The 18,652-nt window shown below is 35.8% G+C and overlaps 1 protein-coding gene across 5 annotated transcripts; it reads right to left on the minus strand.

Annotated features, from left to right (window-relative positions):
• Positions 1-215: 215 nt before the first annotated feature.
• On the minus strand, positions 216-14,264 carry LOC147397501 (uncharacterized). Of its 5 annotated transcripts, XM_086449204.1 has the most exons (8): positions 10,536-10,550; positions 7,094-8,077; positions 6,857-6,981; positions 2,449-3,587; positions 2,249-2,299; positions 2,076-2,174; positions 1,621-1,779; positions 216-595 (listed from the first exon to the last, which is right to left on the minus strand). In XM_086449204.1, the coding sequence occupies exons 3-8, from the start codon at positions 6,909-6,911 to the stop codon at positions 464-466; spliced, it is 1,635 nt and encodes a 544-aa protein (XP_086305330.1). In that variant the 5' UTR covers positions 6,912-6,981; positions 7,094-8,077; positions 10,536-10,550; the 3' UTR covers positions 216-463. The 5 variants fall into 5 exon arrangements, with proteins under 5 accessions (XP_086305330.1, XP_086305329.1, XP_086305331.1 ...); XM_086449203.1 differs by lacking the exons at positions 6,857-6,981; positions 7,094-8,077; positions 10,536-10,550 and adding exons at positions 12,839-13,033; positions 13,938-14,264; XM_086449205.1 differs by lacking the exons at positions 6,857-6,981; positions 7,094-8,077 and having other exon boundaries at positions 10,536-10,692.
• Between the last annotated feature and the right edge of the window lie 4,388 nt (positions 14,265-18,652).

Raw genomic sequence — 18,652 nt, forward strand, 5'->3', positions numbered from 1 at the left:
ATAGTAGGTGACCATTTCTGTTATCAGATTCTAGCTTTTTAACCATATAAGGTTTAAAATCTCGTTCAAATGCAATGCTTCAGTTGGCAAAAAATTAAATATCAGAACAGTCATCCAAAACATTTTGAAAACCTTCAACATTTCATTCTGATTTCAGCTGAAATTGAAATGTTCCATCCAAACAATCCATAACAGCACTTAACTTTAACCTTGAGTATAGCAACAAATGGAGATTGTCATTCAGTTTCAGTCTCCTGAATTTATGTATTTTACATTATCTAAAATTTTAAATGAAAAGGAAAAGTCGTTGCAATAGGTTTAAAAAGAATAGACTAGTGAAGATTTTTCTTTGAAGGTTGAGCAAAGACCCATTTGGCAATCTAATATGTACATATAGAGAGCGACCCCATAAAAAGAAAATGCTTGTCATCCCATGAGTTTTACATTTGGTGGGAGGGAAGAACTAAGAAGCTGCCGCATGAGCCTTGCAAATAGGGCACCAGTTCTTAAGCCGAAGCCACTGGTGGATACAGACCACATGAAACATATGATCGCACCCTAACTTCCCCACCTCATCTCCCTTGACATACTCTTCCTGCAAAAACCAAACATTCCATCAAGTTAAAAGCGGGGAAGAAATTGTAATCCTTGCTTGTTGACATGTAAGATGTAAGAGGACAGATTCCATTAATGTTGTAAATTCTAATGGAGCGAGTCTCTTGATTTTTAGAGAACTTTTCGAGTTCCCTTGGGAGTGGAAGGAGGAGATTCCATAGACACATGAGTGGTGGGGTCAGTATGTCAGTCGGCCAGCCCATGCCGTCAGGAGCATGGTTTAAAATATATGCATCAGAATGCATTGGTCAATACATATCGGTATCGGCCAAGACCCGATACGAAATATTGACCCCAAAACATCGAATATATCGAGTTTGTATTGGCTGATACCATATTGGTTTTTTCATTAACCGAAACATTCAATCTATACGATATTTTAAACCTTGGTCAAGAGATCATTCCAGCGGATAGTAGGGAGTTAGCCAATCATTTTTCTTATACTTGATGGAAGCTAATGGTGTACTCTGTATGTTGAGAATTCTCCACCCCATAGTTTTCTTTCTTTTCCTTGAGGAATTCCCCTCCGTATTGTACTTTTGTTGTACATGAACAAATGAGTTACTTTTACAAAAAATAAATAAATAAAAGAAGAAGTTAAGGGGGCTGGATCTATCATTAATTTTTTTGGGGGGTGGGCATGACAGGTTAATTGTTTGCAGGTGAAGTGAGGTTTTGGACAAAGATTCGTGGATGAAAAGTCATGAACTTTTACCAACTAAGCAAGCCAGCACCTTAATTCATTATTGAATTGGATGACCCAAACAAATAAATGGTCCAATGGCCCGTAAAAATTGTGGTGAATGGTCCAGTTTAAATTTTTGGACCTGGAAAATTTCGTAAAGGGGGGGTAACGAGATGAGCATCTCTAAACTATCATATTTGGTGAAAAAAGGAAATAAAAAAGATAACTTGCAGAGATGAAACTCCTTGTCATGGAGATTTGAGTATTATAAAGCTACCATCATTTTGAAGAGAAAAATTATAGGGTAAGGGGATAAATACCTGACAAACACTGCATTTGACATCATCATCCCCACAGCCCATACTCCCCACGTCGGGAGGTGCAGACACGTAGCAACTCCTCTTAAGGCAGTTTGACAATTCTTCTTCCGTAAGAGCCGTGTTGGTGGTACCCATTTTCTCCCCTAGAGCTAACAATTCCTGTCACAACAGCAAACATTGGTGTGGGAAGGATTCTGGAGAGCTATGCATGCTCTCATTCTGAAATTTCTTAATTTCATATTTGTAATTTGGAATTACAAAAACAAATGTATTTTTTATTCTGAAAATAACAGTAGTACGTTGGTCATTCCAAAAAACAACATTCTGAAAGAGTATTTCCCTCAATACTGTGGAAGTAAAGATTCAAAAGGGAAAAAAAATCCACTATGTCAGAAGAGCAACTAGAGGTGAATTTAGTAGTTGGATCTACCACTATTAAGGAAAGAATAGCAAACCTCATACGACATATTATCAATATCGAGTCTCATATCCCTATGCCGATCATATAAACCAAGGCCACCCAAGAACATATTTGTTTCCAGGCCCAATAATTGCTGCATTAGATAAACAGAAAAGAGTTTAGGAAACAAGTGGTAAACCACGTCCGTCAAATATAAAGATCAACAACCTCATATGTCAGCTCCTCATCTTGTTCAATCCTCTCTAGTGCCAGCAATACCTGCAAAATGCAATAAACAGAAAGTTTCACTTAGAAATGCACAGTTCCAAGCTCAATTTTCTGTTTTATCAGTTTTTCTCTAAGACCCAGAACTTGAGACTTTATAACCAAAAAAATAAGATGCCCACAGATTACATACAGACTGATACCTCTCCAATCCCGTCCATATTAAATCGTCGGAAGTCATCTCGATCAATTGAGAGACCATTGAATGGCTGGGCAGTGCCATCTTCCGGATCATTAGTCACCCGATTGCGTACATTCTCACTTCTACTACCCCATCGTCCAAAAGAGTTCTGGCGAACAGCACGTTCATGCAGGGATTGCTGCGATGAATCGGGTTGACTAGATCGATTGATTGATAATTCAGTTTGAGTCAGTTGTGGAACCACAACAGGGGGCTCAGACAGTGATAGAGTGTTGCTGGTGCCCTGTTCAGAAAGTTCTGACCTTGTGTCCCCATTGATCGTCCTCCGAGTTCTAACCGATGTAATGCCGTCCCTGCTTGGAGGCCAATATCTGGTCCTTCTCGAAGCTGGTTGAGATGATGGACGTTCAGAACGAGAGAGGCTAGGGATTGGGAGGGAATTCCTCTGACTGCCTAAATTCTCTCCACTTGTTGACCCACTAATACTCTTCCCTCTAGCAGTAGAACACTCTCCATCAGAACTTCTTCCTTTTACCACTTCAGCCCTTCTATTACGTCTTGAATCTGAAGATGAACAACTCGAAGGTAGGACATCAGATATGGATGCACATCCAAGGCTTCTGAGACCATATCTACTTGCATTAGCACCGGGACCATGGGAAGCAGGTTTTGCATTACGAATTTGTTTCGGAGTTCTTGTATTCGATGTTACACTGTAGTTCCCTACTTCCTCTGATGTATCAACAGCAAAGCCCATCGAGGGATTGGGTTCTGAGACTTCTTTCTCCACCCGCATGTCGTTGGTTTCTGCGGATACTGTTTCTTTATGAGAAGATGGGTTCTGGAATTCCTGGTGAGGTTTTCTAAGGTCATCCACAGAAGGGTATGCTTTAGAGGAGCTTCCAACCATTGTCGAATGAAAAGGACTAGTGTACCTATCTATGACTGAACTACCAACTTGGGAGCTTTTCATAGAGTTATGCCTGGTGTTGCAATTCAATAGGTTACAATATTCAACACTTTGATCTTCATGGTTTGATGCATTTCTGATTGCTAGGCTGGAGCCCCTTCCAGCAATACCAACAGCCCTCTTACCAGTGTACTTGTCCATGTACAAAATGGGAACCTCTTTTTTATGTCCTGCAGAAACAACATAAAATACTGTAAGACCAAATTTGAGGAGGTGATGTTTCATTGATGAGAATAATATTAAATGGACCCATAAAAGAACATCATCATACAGTGGTCAGACCAAAGCAAGGATCATGCAAGGTGGATGTGACCTGTTCATGGACCATCCAACTGTGTGAACACCTTGATATTTTTTAAATTGATCGGTAAGGGTGTGCCATATCTTATTGTGAATCCTCATTCATTGGTTCATGCAAGATAGTATTCAATGGCAGTTTCTTTTTCTCTTTTGATAAAGAAACAAGATTCCTAAAGTGTGTTTCTCTTTACATTTCTACCAGGTGAAGTATAAGGAAAACGGGATTTAGTATAATGACTCATAGAAAGGTTCTTAAGGACTATATACTAGCATTGTGAAATTAAAATATATGAAGAAGGTCTTATCTTAACTAAAAACATATGGAGAACATTTAATTATCCTAAAGTAGTAACTTCCAAAATAGGAAAGTTAGACCATTTAATCTGAATTTCCCTACCTCAAGCAAACCAATTCATGGTTATTTGGAGTTTCAACTAAATTTCATAACTCAAATAAATTTCGTTTATCGATGGCACCTATAAGGAGCACTTAGGTACTAATTGAAGGTGAAAGAAAAAAAAAAATCTAATACTAATATGGACCAAGGTAGTATGAAAACCTTTGGTGGAACGTGGCTCAGAAAAAAGTATAGCCCTAGATATAGTTGAATAGTAAAATAAGGTTCATGTTGCCAGCAACAATAATTCAAAAATAAAATACTAAAGATATTTATACTTAAGATTATAAGTTCTACATGAGTGTAGACACACAATTTTATATCTCAAATAAATTTCGTTTATTGATTGCACCTGTGAGGAGCACTTAGGTACTAATTGAAAGCTTTAAAAAGGTGAAAGAAAAATCCAAGAATAACGTGGATCAGTGTAGTATGAAAATCTTTGATGAAACATGCCTCGAAAAATAGCATAGCTCTAGATAGAGTTTAATAAAAAAAATAAGGTTCATGTTGCCGGCAACAATAATTTGAAAATAATATGCTAAAGACATTTATACTTAAGGTTATAAGTTCTTCATGAGTGTAGGCAGCAGGCACACTGCACACAATATTTTACATTACATACAATGCCTAGGCGATCGCATAATGACTAGCATCAGTCTATGGGCTGCTTGAGCCATTAGGGGTCTTGGCTAGGTGAGGCGTTCACCTAGGCTAAGATTCAATTACTGAGGTCACCAACTCAAAATGAACCCTTGAGTTCCTGTTGATATGGTTATGGAGTAGGCAGTCATCACATGTCAAGAAGCTCAGTAAGATTGGCAAAATATTTGGAATCTTCTACATAAAGTCTAATAATATGAGAAAAAAATCCTTGCTTGGTACACAACAAACAATTGCATTTGCAATTATTTTCAGTGATTATTTTTGTGTGCTTGGTCGGTTGTCTTGCCATTAATCTAACTTAATGCAAGCTATTGACAGCAGGCCCTCCATTTTGAGCCAAACTTGCTGCAATAGAACATGGTTAAAAAGTCTTTGCAACCACAATCAAGACCATCACCCAAAATCAATGCCCAGTAATACCAACAAACTTGATAAGCAGGGAGGTCCATATCGTTTGTTCCGTATGTGGAGCGATGTACTTCTTTTAGGTTTAGTTTTATAATGCAATAAAAAGAGCACATTTAGACAAGATAACATGCCTTAAAACCATAAAAAAAAGGATAATGCTGAAGTAACATTAAAATGTACATCAACTGTACATTCTGATGTGGTGGTGCACACATAACCATAGATGCTTTTCACTCGTATCTCGATTAAAAGCATCGATGGTTATGTGTGCACCACCACATCAGAAAGTCAGAATCGATGTACATTTCAATGTTACTCCAGCATGACTCTTAAAAAATATATCAATAATAATTGTTGGCTAACTGTTGTGGTACGAACAAAGATGGTGCACATGTCACCAAAAGTGACCTTCTCCCGGATGAAATGACAGTCGAACTCGATGTGCTTTGTGTGATCATGTTGAATTGGATAATGAACGATGCTAATGGCTGCCTTGTTATTACAGTACAACTGAAAGGGCATAGGAGGTGAACAACCCACTTCATGTAGTAATAGTCGCAACCAAAATAACTCACATATGCCAAGAGTCATGACTCTAAACTCAGCTTCAGCACTGGAGCAAGCAACTACCAACTATTTCTTATTGCGTCAAGTTACCAAATTTCCACCCACCATAGTACAATACCCAGAAGTCAAACGACGATTAGTAATAGAGTCTGCCCAATCAAGCATCGGTTCATGCTTCAACACACATGTCACTACAGAAATGAAATAGTAAGCCTTTCCTCGAACACCCTTTTAGATATCGAAGGATGTGTAAGGCAGCATCAAGATGTGTCATGAGAGGGGCATGCATGAATTGACTAACACCACCGGCGGCATAGGCAATGTCAGGTTGTGTAAGAGATAGGTAGATGATTTTACCCATCAACCGTTGATAACGACTAATATCTTCAAAGGCTTCACCATCACTGTCACTCAATCAGTGATTAGGCTTGATTGGAGTATCTATTGGCTTAGTCCCAAGTTTACCCACTTCTTGAAGCAGATCTAGGACATACTTCCGCTGTGAGATAAAAATGCATGTCTAGGACCAAGCCACTTCAATACCTAAAAAATATCTCAGAAGTCCAAGGTCTTTTACTTCAAAGCGATTTCCAAAAAGATGCTTCAAAGTTTGGATCTCGGTAGGACAATTGCCTGTAATGACAATATCATCGACATACACAATAAGAACTGTAGTTTGAGGTCCAATGTGCTTGACAAACAATGCGTGTCAGCTTGACATTGCTTGTAACCCACATCCTGCATAGCATAGCAGAACCATTCAAACCACGCGTGCGGGGATTGTTTGAGACCATATAATGACTTCTTGAGACAGCAAACTTTCCCATCAACACTAGGAAAAAGAACTCCTGGAAGAGTATCCATGTATATTCCTTCCTGCAGATCACCATGCAAAAGGGCATTCTTCACATCTAATTGGTAAAGCTCCCACAATAAATTGGCTACCAAGGATAGAAGAACACGAATAGAATTCATTTTTACTACCGGGAAAAAAGTTTCTTAATAGTCAATGCCATAAGTTTGAGCATAGCCCTTGGCAACCAACCTAACCTTGTACCTGTCAATCGATCCATCAGACTAGTACTTACTGTAAATACTCACTTGCACTCAACTGGCTTCTTCCCTTGTGGTAAGGACACCAACTCCCAGGTATCATTCTTTTCTAAAACTCGCATTTCCTCATCCATAGCCTATTTCACTTGAGATTAGAGAAAACTTCTTTCACACTGGATGGGATGGAAACAAAAGGCATAGTACCAACAAAGGAGCGATAGGATGGAGACACATCATGATAAGAAACAAACTGAAAAATAAGGTGTGAAGTACAAGTACATTTACCTTTCCGAAGAGCAATGGAACATTAGAATCTGAAGAAACTAGATTTGGCTCCTTAATGGTGTGGCATGGTGGATCCGCAATGAATTGCTTTCCTTTTTATTGTAAACGCGTCCAAACAGATTAGGGTTAGGCACTCACATAAGTGGTTTAGCTTCTCTAGTAGAGTCAGGAATAATTGGCAAAACCAGTGAAACTAAGAAAGAGGACTCCGGAAGTGACTTGTCATTAGTGGATTGAAGAAACCACTCCCCCCTAAAGGTATTGTCGATTAAGAAAAGGAAAGTAACACTGATTTTCAAAGAATGTGATGTCCATTGTAATAAAACGACGACGAATAGGTGGATGATAACATTTATAACCCTTTTGAGAATTAAAGTAACCAAGAAATACACACTTCAATGGCTTAGGGTCAAGTTTAGTGCGAGCATGACTAAAAACATGAGCAAAGCATACGCACCTAAAAACTTGTGGAACGATGGGGAACAATCAACAATTAGGAGAAAGGGACAACAGAGGAGGTTGGAAGTTCAAGACGTTGGAGGGAGTACAATTGATAATGTAACATGTGGTAAAAACTGCTTCAGACCAGAAATGCTTAACAACATTCATCCCAATCAAGAAAGTTCTTCTTAACTCAAACAAATGACGATTTTTCCTTTCGGCAGTACCATTTTGTTGTGGTGTAGAAGCACTAGAAGTTTGTTGTTCTTTACCTTGAGTAGCATAGAATTTTTTTGACCCCCCATAGGTATACTCTCCTCCCTCATCTAAACAAAGGATTTTGATCTTAGGATGGCTGTGGGGACCTGCGGCAGCACCTAGGTGGCTGTGGAGACTTGTGGCAGCACTTGTGGTTGCTACTGTGGCTTGCGACAACACCTGTGGTGGTTACTGTGGCTTGCGGCAGCACCTAGGGGAAGTGTTCGGGATTCTCTTCGATCTTCTCGATTATCACCAACACTTTGATACCATGTAAAAACTGATCTAGGGTTTTAGAGAAGATAGAGAGAAAGAGAAGAAAAGAAATTCTGGAAAAAATCAGATTGATTATTTCTCCTTGCCTATTGTTTAAATACTTAAACAAATAAATAGGAAAAGACAGAAAATGACACAAACACGAAAAGACTAAAATAGACATAGACTAAAATAACTAAACTAACTACTATTAACATGTAACACATGTCAAATTTTAAGGAAAATAATGTCCTTGTTACATAGATGAACACTTAACATTCACCTAGAAAAAATGCATATCAAACTAAAGGAATGAGGCCATTTGCGACTATCCATGTGCTACCTTAGAAAAATACATATCTAAGTATCTAACTATAAGAATTGAATCATATTTTCGATTGTCCATATAATGCGGTATAAGTGTGTAAAATGATAGTAGCCAAAGAAAGCAGATTCAAAACATTTCACTAAACAAAACACAATAAGCTATGATGCACAGCTTTATATAGTCCACGTATCCAAATGAGTTATGCACACTGCACATCTTGTTCATCATCCTTGATGTCGTATCCCAAATACTGAGTTGCCAACATAGTGATATTTAGGAATCTAGCAACTATGCGAAGGATAAACTTTCTTCAAGACCAATCATTCATACCAAAAACACTATCAATATTCAGTACACAGAATGTTAGAAGAAACTCTTTTGGTCCCTGTTTTGCAAGCATAAGTGCCTCCATTCACCAAGGTAGAAGGGATATTGACTAGAAGTTAATATCACGAATAGTGGAAACCCACCTCTGAAGTGCCATGTTGTAGACATGTCCGAAACAAGCTAATGGAAAATTTTACAAGGCAACAATGCAGCTGTGCTTTATGGAGAAATGTTTAGAGATCAAACAACAATATGCTTGTAGATTCAGAGCAACAAGGGTGTGATGCAGGATGGACTAGGAAAGTCAAAACCAGTGATAAAATCCAAGGAGTTGTAGTGGTAGTAGTAATACTAATAGGGGATAAAACCAAGCATAGCTGATTGAGGTGGTTTAGGCATCTCTGAAATTGAAGAGCGATAAAGACACTACAGGTTGACAGCTCTAAAGTGGCAAAAGGAAGGCTTTGAAAAAAGATGAAATTGAAGTAAGAGAAAATACATGAATGTGCATGACTTAACATAAGTATATATATATATATATATATATATATATATATATATATGCTTGTCGTGGGTATCCTCACCCTTTGGGTGAGACTACTCCCACGGTCACACGCACTGCCCCCTCAAAAAGTCCTATGTGCAACTGGTTGAGTCGAGGGTCAATTGGACCCTGTGGAGTGGCCCCAAGAAATTCACTACTTCGTGGGGTTTTGAAAACACTTGACCTACCCTTCCTGAGGAGCTTATCAAGGCTTGGCTTGCCACTAGGCCAACCCCTTGGGGTTAGCTCTAGATATCATTGAATGGTGAAATAAGATGCACGTTGCCAATTCCAAACAATTAAATTAAGGGATTTAGAATATTGACGATAATACTGAGAAAGGTAAAGTACTCATAAGCACATGAATTTTCACAAGGTGAACCTTCTTTCCTTTTCCCCATTGATTATATGAAAATTTCCTTGTAAGGCTGGTTGATAAGATCGAAAGTTAAGATACAATTCAATAAGTATAAACAAGCAAAATCCTGTGGCCATGGGCATGAACATGGAATTACATTTGTATTATAATGGTATTTTTTTTATAAAAACACAACCAATTTCACAAAAGCGCGACAATCAAAAAGTAGATAAAAGATCGTAATAAAAACAAACATTACAAAATTGAATACATATATTGGTATCAATTTTTATTTTTTTTATTTGTGGAAAAGAACAATATAATACATGGTGGACAACACCCTTTTGGAGAATTTAGCATATAATACCATACAATATTTATCGACACATACGGAGTTGACGACATTTAATAGCATGCTTGGTATGGTGATTTTGGGTGATCATGGAAGAGATTTTTCACAAGTCTCCATAAAATAATAATAATAATAAATTGAATTGGGTTTTGCTTGTTTGATTGACTGATTAATTCAAACCAAACTCACAGGAATTCAACAGATCAAAGATCATAAAGGAATACACAATGAAATTAGAAGGATTTACCTCAAATCACCCACCAAAGAAGAGAAGAGAAAATCTTTCTATCTTCTCATCGCCAAGAAGAATAAGAAAAGAATCTAAACAGATGAGAGAGAAAGAGACAGACCCAGATTCCATAAAAGCTGAATTATTTTTGCTTTATTTGGGAGAAAGGGATTGTTTGGTTTAAACAAATTTTTTTTTCTCTTTTTAGCTAAAAATGGACTTAATTCCCTGGATTTCAGGCTCCAAAAAAGCTATTTTTTTTATGAAAACGAAAAAATAACACCCATTTCATCAATCCAACTATAGAAGTTCTTAATCAATTGAAAGCTCCAGTCAGGATTTTATCATACCTTTCTCTCGTTTTTCCCCTTCGGCTGAAATTTTGGAGAGAGAGAGAGAGAGAGAGATAGGGGGGAGCGTGGGCAATAGTGGACTGGAAGTCGGCCACGCCCATTTTTAGGGGGCCAACCCACACCTGGAGGGTGTTTAGGTAATTTACAATAGGATGCCAATGGGTTATGGGTACCAAATTAAACCTGATCCGACTACTATGGCCCTCCAGGTTTTTGGTGAATGTTTAAGGTACCCTGTATTTTCAAATTTATGAGGTATCACCCCTTTTGACTGAGATCTTCTGTAAGAGACCAACATAAAATGTCCGACATACACCATCTTCATCCTCTCGTCAAAACCACTTCTTTTTTCTTGAAAATGAGAGATTTCAGGAGCAAAAATTCAAGTGTAGACGAAAAAAATCGAAGTTTTCATTTTAAAGATTGAAGAGGTAGAAGATAATGGATTTTTGAGGAACAAGTGAATGGTTCTTGGCAAGAAGTTTGAAGATGGGACTATTGTAATACGATGGACAAGGGACCATATCATTGTTTGAAAGCATAAGGAGGTATCTCAAATTTTTACTAAAACTGAAGGGGTAGCTTTTAGTTTTGGGTTCATGACCGCCAAAGCCAAAATCCATACCACCAATCAGACCGCACCAAAATCGGAACCCTCTAAGTGCACTGTGGGATCACATTTGTCAAAGATAAAAGTTGCAAAATTATGGTTGGCAGTCACTTATCATTGGATCGTATGATATCACCATCACTTCGTAACAAATAATAAAGAAGGATCACCAAACTTAACACGTATTATTATTAAAATTATTTCGCAACCAAATAATAGTAAACAAATAACGACAAGTGTAGCTCTTTAATGAATCTAAAATACTATGATCAAGTCAATTTGATGATGATGATGATGACGACCATCATCTGTGTGAGTTAAAAGATAATTAATTTTGTGAAGAAAAGACAAAAAATTTCTTTTGATTGATCTATAAGAGATGATCATAGTCAAGGGATATGTCATTAATTTTAAAACATAGGAGTACCTCAATAAAATAAGTACAATAGAATTCATATTTTTTTAACGGGATATTTTGATACATATTTTCAAAAAAATAGAATTTTGTAGTCATTGTCCTTAAATTATAGGTTCGGATGGATGATATGAAAAACTACATGGTCCATCTCCAATTGTTGGGTTTTATCATAAGAATATGTTATTGAGACATGTACTATAAAACTACGTATAAATTTGCACAATTGAATATCATATTAGATATCGATCCATAAATTATTTGACTCCACTAAGCTTATGTTACTATGTGTATTTGTATCTAGTGCTTCATAATTATTTAACTGCATGAGTTACATATTTATGTGATTCATCATCGAGAATAGCATGTACAATGATATTTATACCAATTCAACATAATTGATTTGTGTATACCATTATTACTATCCTACTTTGTCATTGTCACTAAAGTTTTATCATAAAAATTTGTGATTGTGTCCCCCCATTCATTTATGTCAAAAGTCACATTTTTTTTTAAATATTTTATAAGCAGGTATCCTTGGACAGTGGATAGCGGTTATATCTGGGCTTTGCTCAATCAATAGATTATGGTCTTGCACTAGGTAACTGAGGGTGCGTCGTCACGAGTGACTCCTGAAGAATTAATGCTCATACTAACTATCGAACTTATAAATAATTTTTCATACTGGGTATCGAGCCCATGACATATGGGAATTAACTATTTATCGATCTGAAATTGTCATTGGGCCAACTCCTTGGGTTGTCACATCTTATTATTTAGTGGAAAGCGTGTTGCTGTCTACTTTTAATCTTTTACCGTGTCAAATTGCATTCTTTTAGATCTTCCTTTCGTCTTATGTTAATGTTGAACTTAATTACAATTGGGATGTAATAAGTCTTCATTGAGTAGGTACAAATCATTTCAATTTTCAACTTAAGTTTAAGACTTATTTGGACGTAATCTTATAATTTGTAAAGTGAATGGGACTAATTTCTATGGTCACAACGTCTCAATCCCACACCCACAGAAGTTTACCAATGTGAGTGAGTCAATTAAGACGCCACACAATTTTGAACAAAGGAACGAATCCATGTCGCTAGTTTTAGTGTTGAACCAGCAAATCATCAATCAACATCAATATGTAAGAGTAAAATCATGACCGTCTATCAGGGAGAATCAAAACAGGATGCACAACATTCAGATCTTATTTGTATTGCATCGTATATATATACGGAAACAGGAAACTTATATATATACAAACAGTATGTTACGCACTTTTTACTGAAGTGTTGTGGGACCAAAGAAAGGCTCTCCAAAAAGGTCGTTGCTTGCGTTTAGTGGGAGTAGGAGTCGTCTGATCATCCATCATCTCAAATTCTGATCTCCTCAGCATCTCCCACATCACTTGCACATCCTCGTATCCACACGTTTGTACATCGTTGTGAAGCTTCAATAGCCCTCCACCACCACCTGCACCAAAACATTACCTCCACATCAGATCAGATCAGGCTGATAATAATACACTACTACTTTTGAGTTTTGACTTTTGACTTTGATGGAATAGATCCATCCGTCCGATCAACGAACATCCAAGATGTGGATTTCCATTATATAGTGATGATGGGTTTAGTAGGGTCCACCTCTTTTACTAATAAATCAGAATGCATAAACGCGTGTTGCACATGCATGACTGTCAACTTTTAAATTAATTTACTGAATAATGCTAAACTGACTTACAAAAAATAACACTGCCTTCACTTCAGCAATATGTGGCAGAGAAGAAATTATAGATGTTTTTTCCTCGAGACACGACGGTTCTCTGCACACACAGTGCTGAAGCAGTGTTGTAGAAAGTCAGCGTAACAGGCTCTATTCCATAGAATTGTCAAGATGATATTTCCAGGCCAATACATGATATTTCTAGGCCGATTTTTTAATTTTGTGTAGGCAAACTCAAATTAGCTTAATGATCGGACGGTCTAATACTCCACACTCCCCATCAGCCCCAAAAAAAAAAAAATGTATCCAACATTTTAAAATAAATTTTCATTTTCATTTTTGGCACGAAAAGAGAAGAAGAGTTTGGGAAAATTTTAAAATAAGCCAGACTCAAAACTCAAGTGAGAAAGAAAAACAAAAATGTATAAAATAAGGAATATTCAGATCTTGCTAACATGCGCCAGTACTGGTTGTAGATGAAATCGAATCCGATCAATCTGAATCATTAAAACCATAATTTATTTAATGGATCAAACATCACGGATCGGAGTGGCATCCAACGTGGCACCATGTTCAACTACAATACATGCGAAAGTTAACTACTTCAATCAAAATATAATTAAGAAGAAGATGAGCAAAAGAAAGAAAAATTCACCGTTTCTCTGAGTCTTGACACGAGACGAAACAGAAATCAAAAATCTCCTCAAAGGAACGATCAACTTCTCCCACCACTCCATAAACCGATCTTGAACCCTAATCGGATAGCTAAAGATCGAAACACGATGAGACCCTGATAATTACCAGAAGTACTGAACCACCTTACTTAACTCACAGAGTCCCCTCTCCTTCCATCATATATAAATGGAAAATACACAAGAGAAGAAAGGGAGACAGACAAATATACCAAAACACGTTTCAAGGCATAGGCGCCAAACGGCTTTGTGTATAGTCTCCACCTTTACATTGATTCCTCTCGGTTGTATCTTATACTAGCTCGTCTATTATTATAATCTAGGAACTCTCGAGTTCGTTTAAGTGGATCGTCACGTGTCGGTGGTGGGGATTTCGGTTTTAATTTCTACTTTTATAAACCATCCTACATACGACATGTGCCCTCTCTGCTTCCCGTAGTCTTTCGTTTTCAATGAACGACTTTGGTTTACTTTATTGTTCTTAGGACACGCATTTATTTACTTAGTAGGCATTTGAATAGGACTTCTTGACTACTTCTCACTCTTATGGAAAGTTAGAACTTAGAAGTCACTTGAATATATTTGGATCAACAACTCCTTCGTTGAGTTACTACACATAAGAGTAATTTATTATTTTTTGTGAAAAAATCACATAAACTTACTTCTCATAATTGATCTTGTGGGGAGTAAAAATCTGACGGTAAAATGTTTATCCTTTTTTCAAAATACATTTGAACATTATTATTAAATGTGCTATGAAAATATCCCTCGTATTTTTATATGTCCTAATATAAACAAATCCATTTTACCTTTCTTCTCTATCGTTCAACCAAACCAAAACACTATGGTCTTCTTCACTAGTTCAGCCAAGCCTTAATCTCAAAGTAAATATATAATTTTCGTATTTTTATTTATGGATTTTCACAAACAAACCATAAGAAACCCAATTTTAGTTTTTGCGTATTTTTCTCATTTTTGTGATTTTTCTCTTTTACAATGATTTTTGGTTTTAAAGGTTAGGGTTTCATTGGACTCTGGTGTGGATAATGGGTATACTGAAATAAGGGTATTTTAATATTTTTTTTTAAAAGCCGTGAGAAGTAAGTATGATTTTCAAATAAACTTTCAACATAAAAGTACTTTTACCAGTACTTCATAGTGTTGATTGGCAAATGCCATTTCAGCACAGAAATACTTCTCCAGCTCTTTCACAGAGTATTATAGCTCATGTTTTTTGTAATAGTAGTTCTGCTTCTGGTATCCAAACATAACCTAATATTAGTCTTTAAATTTGAAAGACTTTTATTTCCACTTTAACTTTTGCTAACGCCACTCCAAAATGTGTACTAATTCTTTTTTGATTGAGATATTTAGGAAAACATGCACGATTTTGTTCTAATTACAGTTTTGGTAAACTGTTGATTTTATTTACGAAAACATGCACGTGATACGCTGCTCACTTTTATATTTTTATGCTTTTACGAACTCATAAGTTTAAAAGTGACGAACTTACATATTAGTAAATATTAAAAATGACGTGTTTACAAGTTCATAGACACGTAAAAAGTGAATAAAGTACCGTGTGCATGTTTTGGGAATTTAAACTAACAGTATACCAAAATCAGAATTTCGACATATTTAGTGCACGATTTGGAGATTCGTCCCAAGTGATTTACATATGAATTGAGGTGGCATTAGCAAAATTTAGTGTGGCAATAGAATCTCTCTAAATATAACCTGATTTGAGAGTCCATTCAAATATTTCTAAATACTTAATCTATTTTGGAATGATAGTAGAGCAACTCCAACAGGATGTCTTTAGTTTGGCATATTCTCATATTTTAGAGATGATTCTCTCATCCAAATCTAAATGAACTCCAAGGGGTCCCAACTTCCAAATCACTATTCACATAATAAAAAAATAATAAACTTGCCATTGACAACCCAACGTTACTTATTACACCCCAAGTTAAATCTATAAAGTTTGTTATTGGCAATCCAATTTTACTTGTTATACCTCAAGTTAAATATAAATAAATAAATAAAAATGTATATTGGCAACCCAACTTTACTTGTTACACTTCAATTTAAATAAAAAAATAAAAATCTACGAATTGTATGAGAAATCAAATTTGGTCTGATTTGGTAGAAAAATATAAATATATTAATTTCATTTATTTAAAAAATACAAAAAAAATGTATATTCATGATCAAACTTATTTTTTTATATAATTTTTTGTTGAATTTGGTTGAACAAATGATTAAATTTGAGTTTAAAATATTTAATATAAATAATTAAAATTATTGAATAATAATAATTGAAAATAAATAAGGGACAAAAATTATATTTTAAACATATTTTTATTGAAAAAGAAAATTAAGAATGACATTTACTTAAAATGAAAGGGACACAATTGGTATCTGTACAAGATGAATAGTGAAATAAAGACCATCTTTATTTTTTTTTTTTGCTTCGTCTCCAATTCTAGAGACATGAATAGTGATTTAGAGAACGTGTCGTAAATAAAGAGAATGGTTGGAACTTAGTTCGGACGTCTCTAGCTCTAAATATAGAGATATAGAGACCAGTTGGAGTTGTTCTTATGGTGCATCATCTCAGGCTGTAAAATACTTTACAACATTTCTGTGTACTGTTGGAAGTGTTCCTTATGGGATTAGGATAAGTGAATCCGTGGGCCAATCAAATAATGGAAGATAAAATCATGATCATCCATTGTTATGTGCTTACAAGCAATTTCATTTGGGTACCTCATCCTGAAAGCCATATCGCAAATTTTCGGTTAGATAAATGAATTTAGTTTGTTCTTTCATTATGTTTAGAGGTCCCGTTCACCACCCTACGCTTTACCAAATGTGTTTTGTCCTACATGGGTTAGAAGTTTTGGAATGGGCTGATTTTTGGTGAGGATGATTTCCTCACCAAAACTTCTAACCCCATAAAAAATGGTTTATAAAAAATGGACGATCCACAATTTTTCAACTTGTAAACATGGGGCTAGAAATTTCGGAATGGTCTGATTTTTGGTGATGAGGATTTTCTAATCGTAACGATCACCCTCATCAAAAATCAGCCCATTCCAAAACTTCTAATCCATGTAGGACAAAACACGTTGGTAAAGCGTAGGGTAAAGTGTAGGGTGTTGAACATTTCCCATGTTTAGAACCACATCTTCCATAAATGAGAGTGTTTGAATAATATACTTTCATTCACTTTTGAGTCATCTCTCGCTCTTTTATAATTTTTTATTTCAATATCTATTCTAATCAAAATTATAATTGATCTTTGTTGAGCATTTGTTAATTATCTTAATTGTTTTTTTCTTAATTTAGTGTTAATTCGAAGTTTGGAATTAATCTAACTCCACGACAAAGTGCTTACTTAGAATAAAGTAGATAATTTTAACCCCGAGGTGTTGGCTCAATGGCAATTTCGGATCTATAAGCAATTAATATCCGTAAGTCGTGAGTTAGATACCCAGTATGAGCATTAATTTTGTAGGGGCCACCCGTGAAGGTGCACCCTTACTATGTGAAAATTGGAAATTTTGACGGGTCAAGGCCCACGAATTTTAGAAATTGAATTTTGACGGTCTAGGATTGTTGAAATTCAAGATATTCCTAGATTTGACGACTTAGAGATGTTGAATTTCTCCCATCCTTCAATAATTTGACAACTTCGACCTGTCAAAAAAAAAATTTTGACAATGAAAAATTTGACATCAATTCAATATTTTTGTTCGTCGAATTTTATGAAATTTGACAGTCTAGACCGTCAAATTTGGGCATTTTTCACATTGTGCCTCACTTACCTGGTGTGTGTGATGTGCGGGAGTTGCATGTGCTCCAGAACTATTCCTTGGACAAGACCATAATTTATGGACTGGGCAAAGTCCAGATACAAACTGGCTCCTTTGTCTACATGGATACCCCGGTTATCTAAATTTAAAAAAAAAAAAAATTTAACTTTGTTCCTTTCAAATGTTGATGCATATTTAAAACAACACGCAATTTTCAAGATGATTACATATCCTCTTGACCATTTCCTTACGTAAGAAAATAAGATAAAATAACCAAAATACCTTTTTGTTGGCAAAAGTCAAATCCTTGATTAAACCCCTTATATTCAACCTCTTTCATCCAGAGATTGAAGATGAGGTAATCCTTTCGGTATAGATGCAATGTTAAGATTTTATTGTAGGGGTCAAGTTTAGGGTGCAACTTGGTCCGATTCAAATAGAGAACCAAATCAAACAGATGGATTTGGGGTGATTTGGAGCAAGTTGTGATTCGATTCCGGGTTATGAAAATGGAGAACCAATCAATTTAGTTTGATTCTCGAATCAAGCTTATATAGAATCGAACCAAACCGAGAACTAAACCTTTATGCAATAAATATGTATATGTAAATAATTATTATTATGAATTATTTTAAGAGTTAGGATATAGATTGTGTGGATAAATTAATGACTTTTTATGAATAGCTTAGTGATTATTGTATGAAATTTTATGTTTATTATATATTTGTTTTTTCATTAAAAAAATATTACTTACAATTTATAGATTATTGACAATCCGTAGAACTGAACCGAACCAAATCGACTTTAGTTCGATTAGGGTTGATTTGATTCCAATGGAATTTGGTTCGGTTCTGGTTCTT

The sequence above is a fragment of the Akebia trifoliata genome, chromosome 8, assembly GCF_017979445.1.
Source record: "Akebia trifoliata isolate Shusen 1 chromosome 8, ASM1797944v1, whole genome shotgun sequence".
In the NCBI taxonomy this organism is placed as follows: domain Eukaryota; kingdom Viridiplantae; phylum Streptophyta; class Magnoliopsida; order Ranunculales; family Lardizabalaceae; genus Akebia; species Akebia trifoliata.

What these genes read in the sequence shown, in the direction of transcription:
- LOC147397501 (XM_086449203.1), bottom strand. Translation starts at nt 14,019, where the DNA reads ATGGAGTGGTGGGAGAAGTTGATCGTTCCTTTGAGGAGATTTTTGATT. An exon ending in TGTCAAGACTCAGAGAAACG is followed by an intron (nt 13,034 to 13,937) that starts GTGAATTTTTCT and finishes GTTTTGGTGCAG; the next exon opens with GTGGTGGTGGAGGGCTATTG. An exon ending in ATATGGACGGGATTGGAGAG is followed by an intron (nt 2,300 to 2,448) that starts GTATCAGTCTGT and finishes TGCATTTTGCAG; the next exon opens with GTATTGCTGGCACTAGAGAG.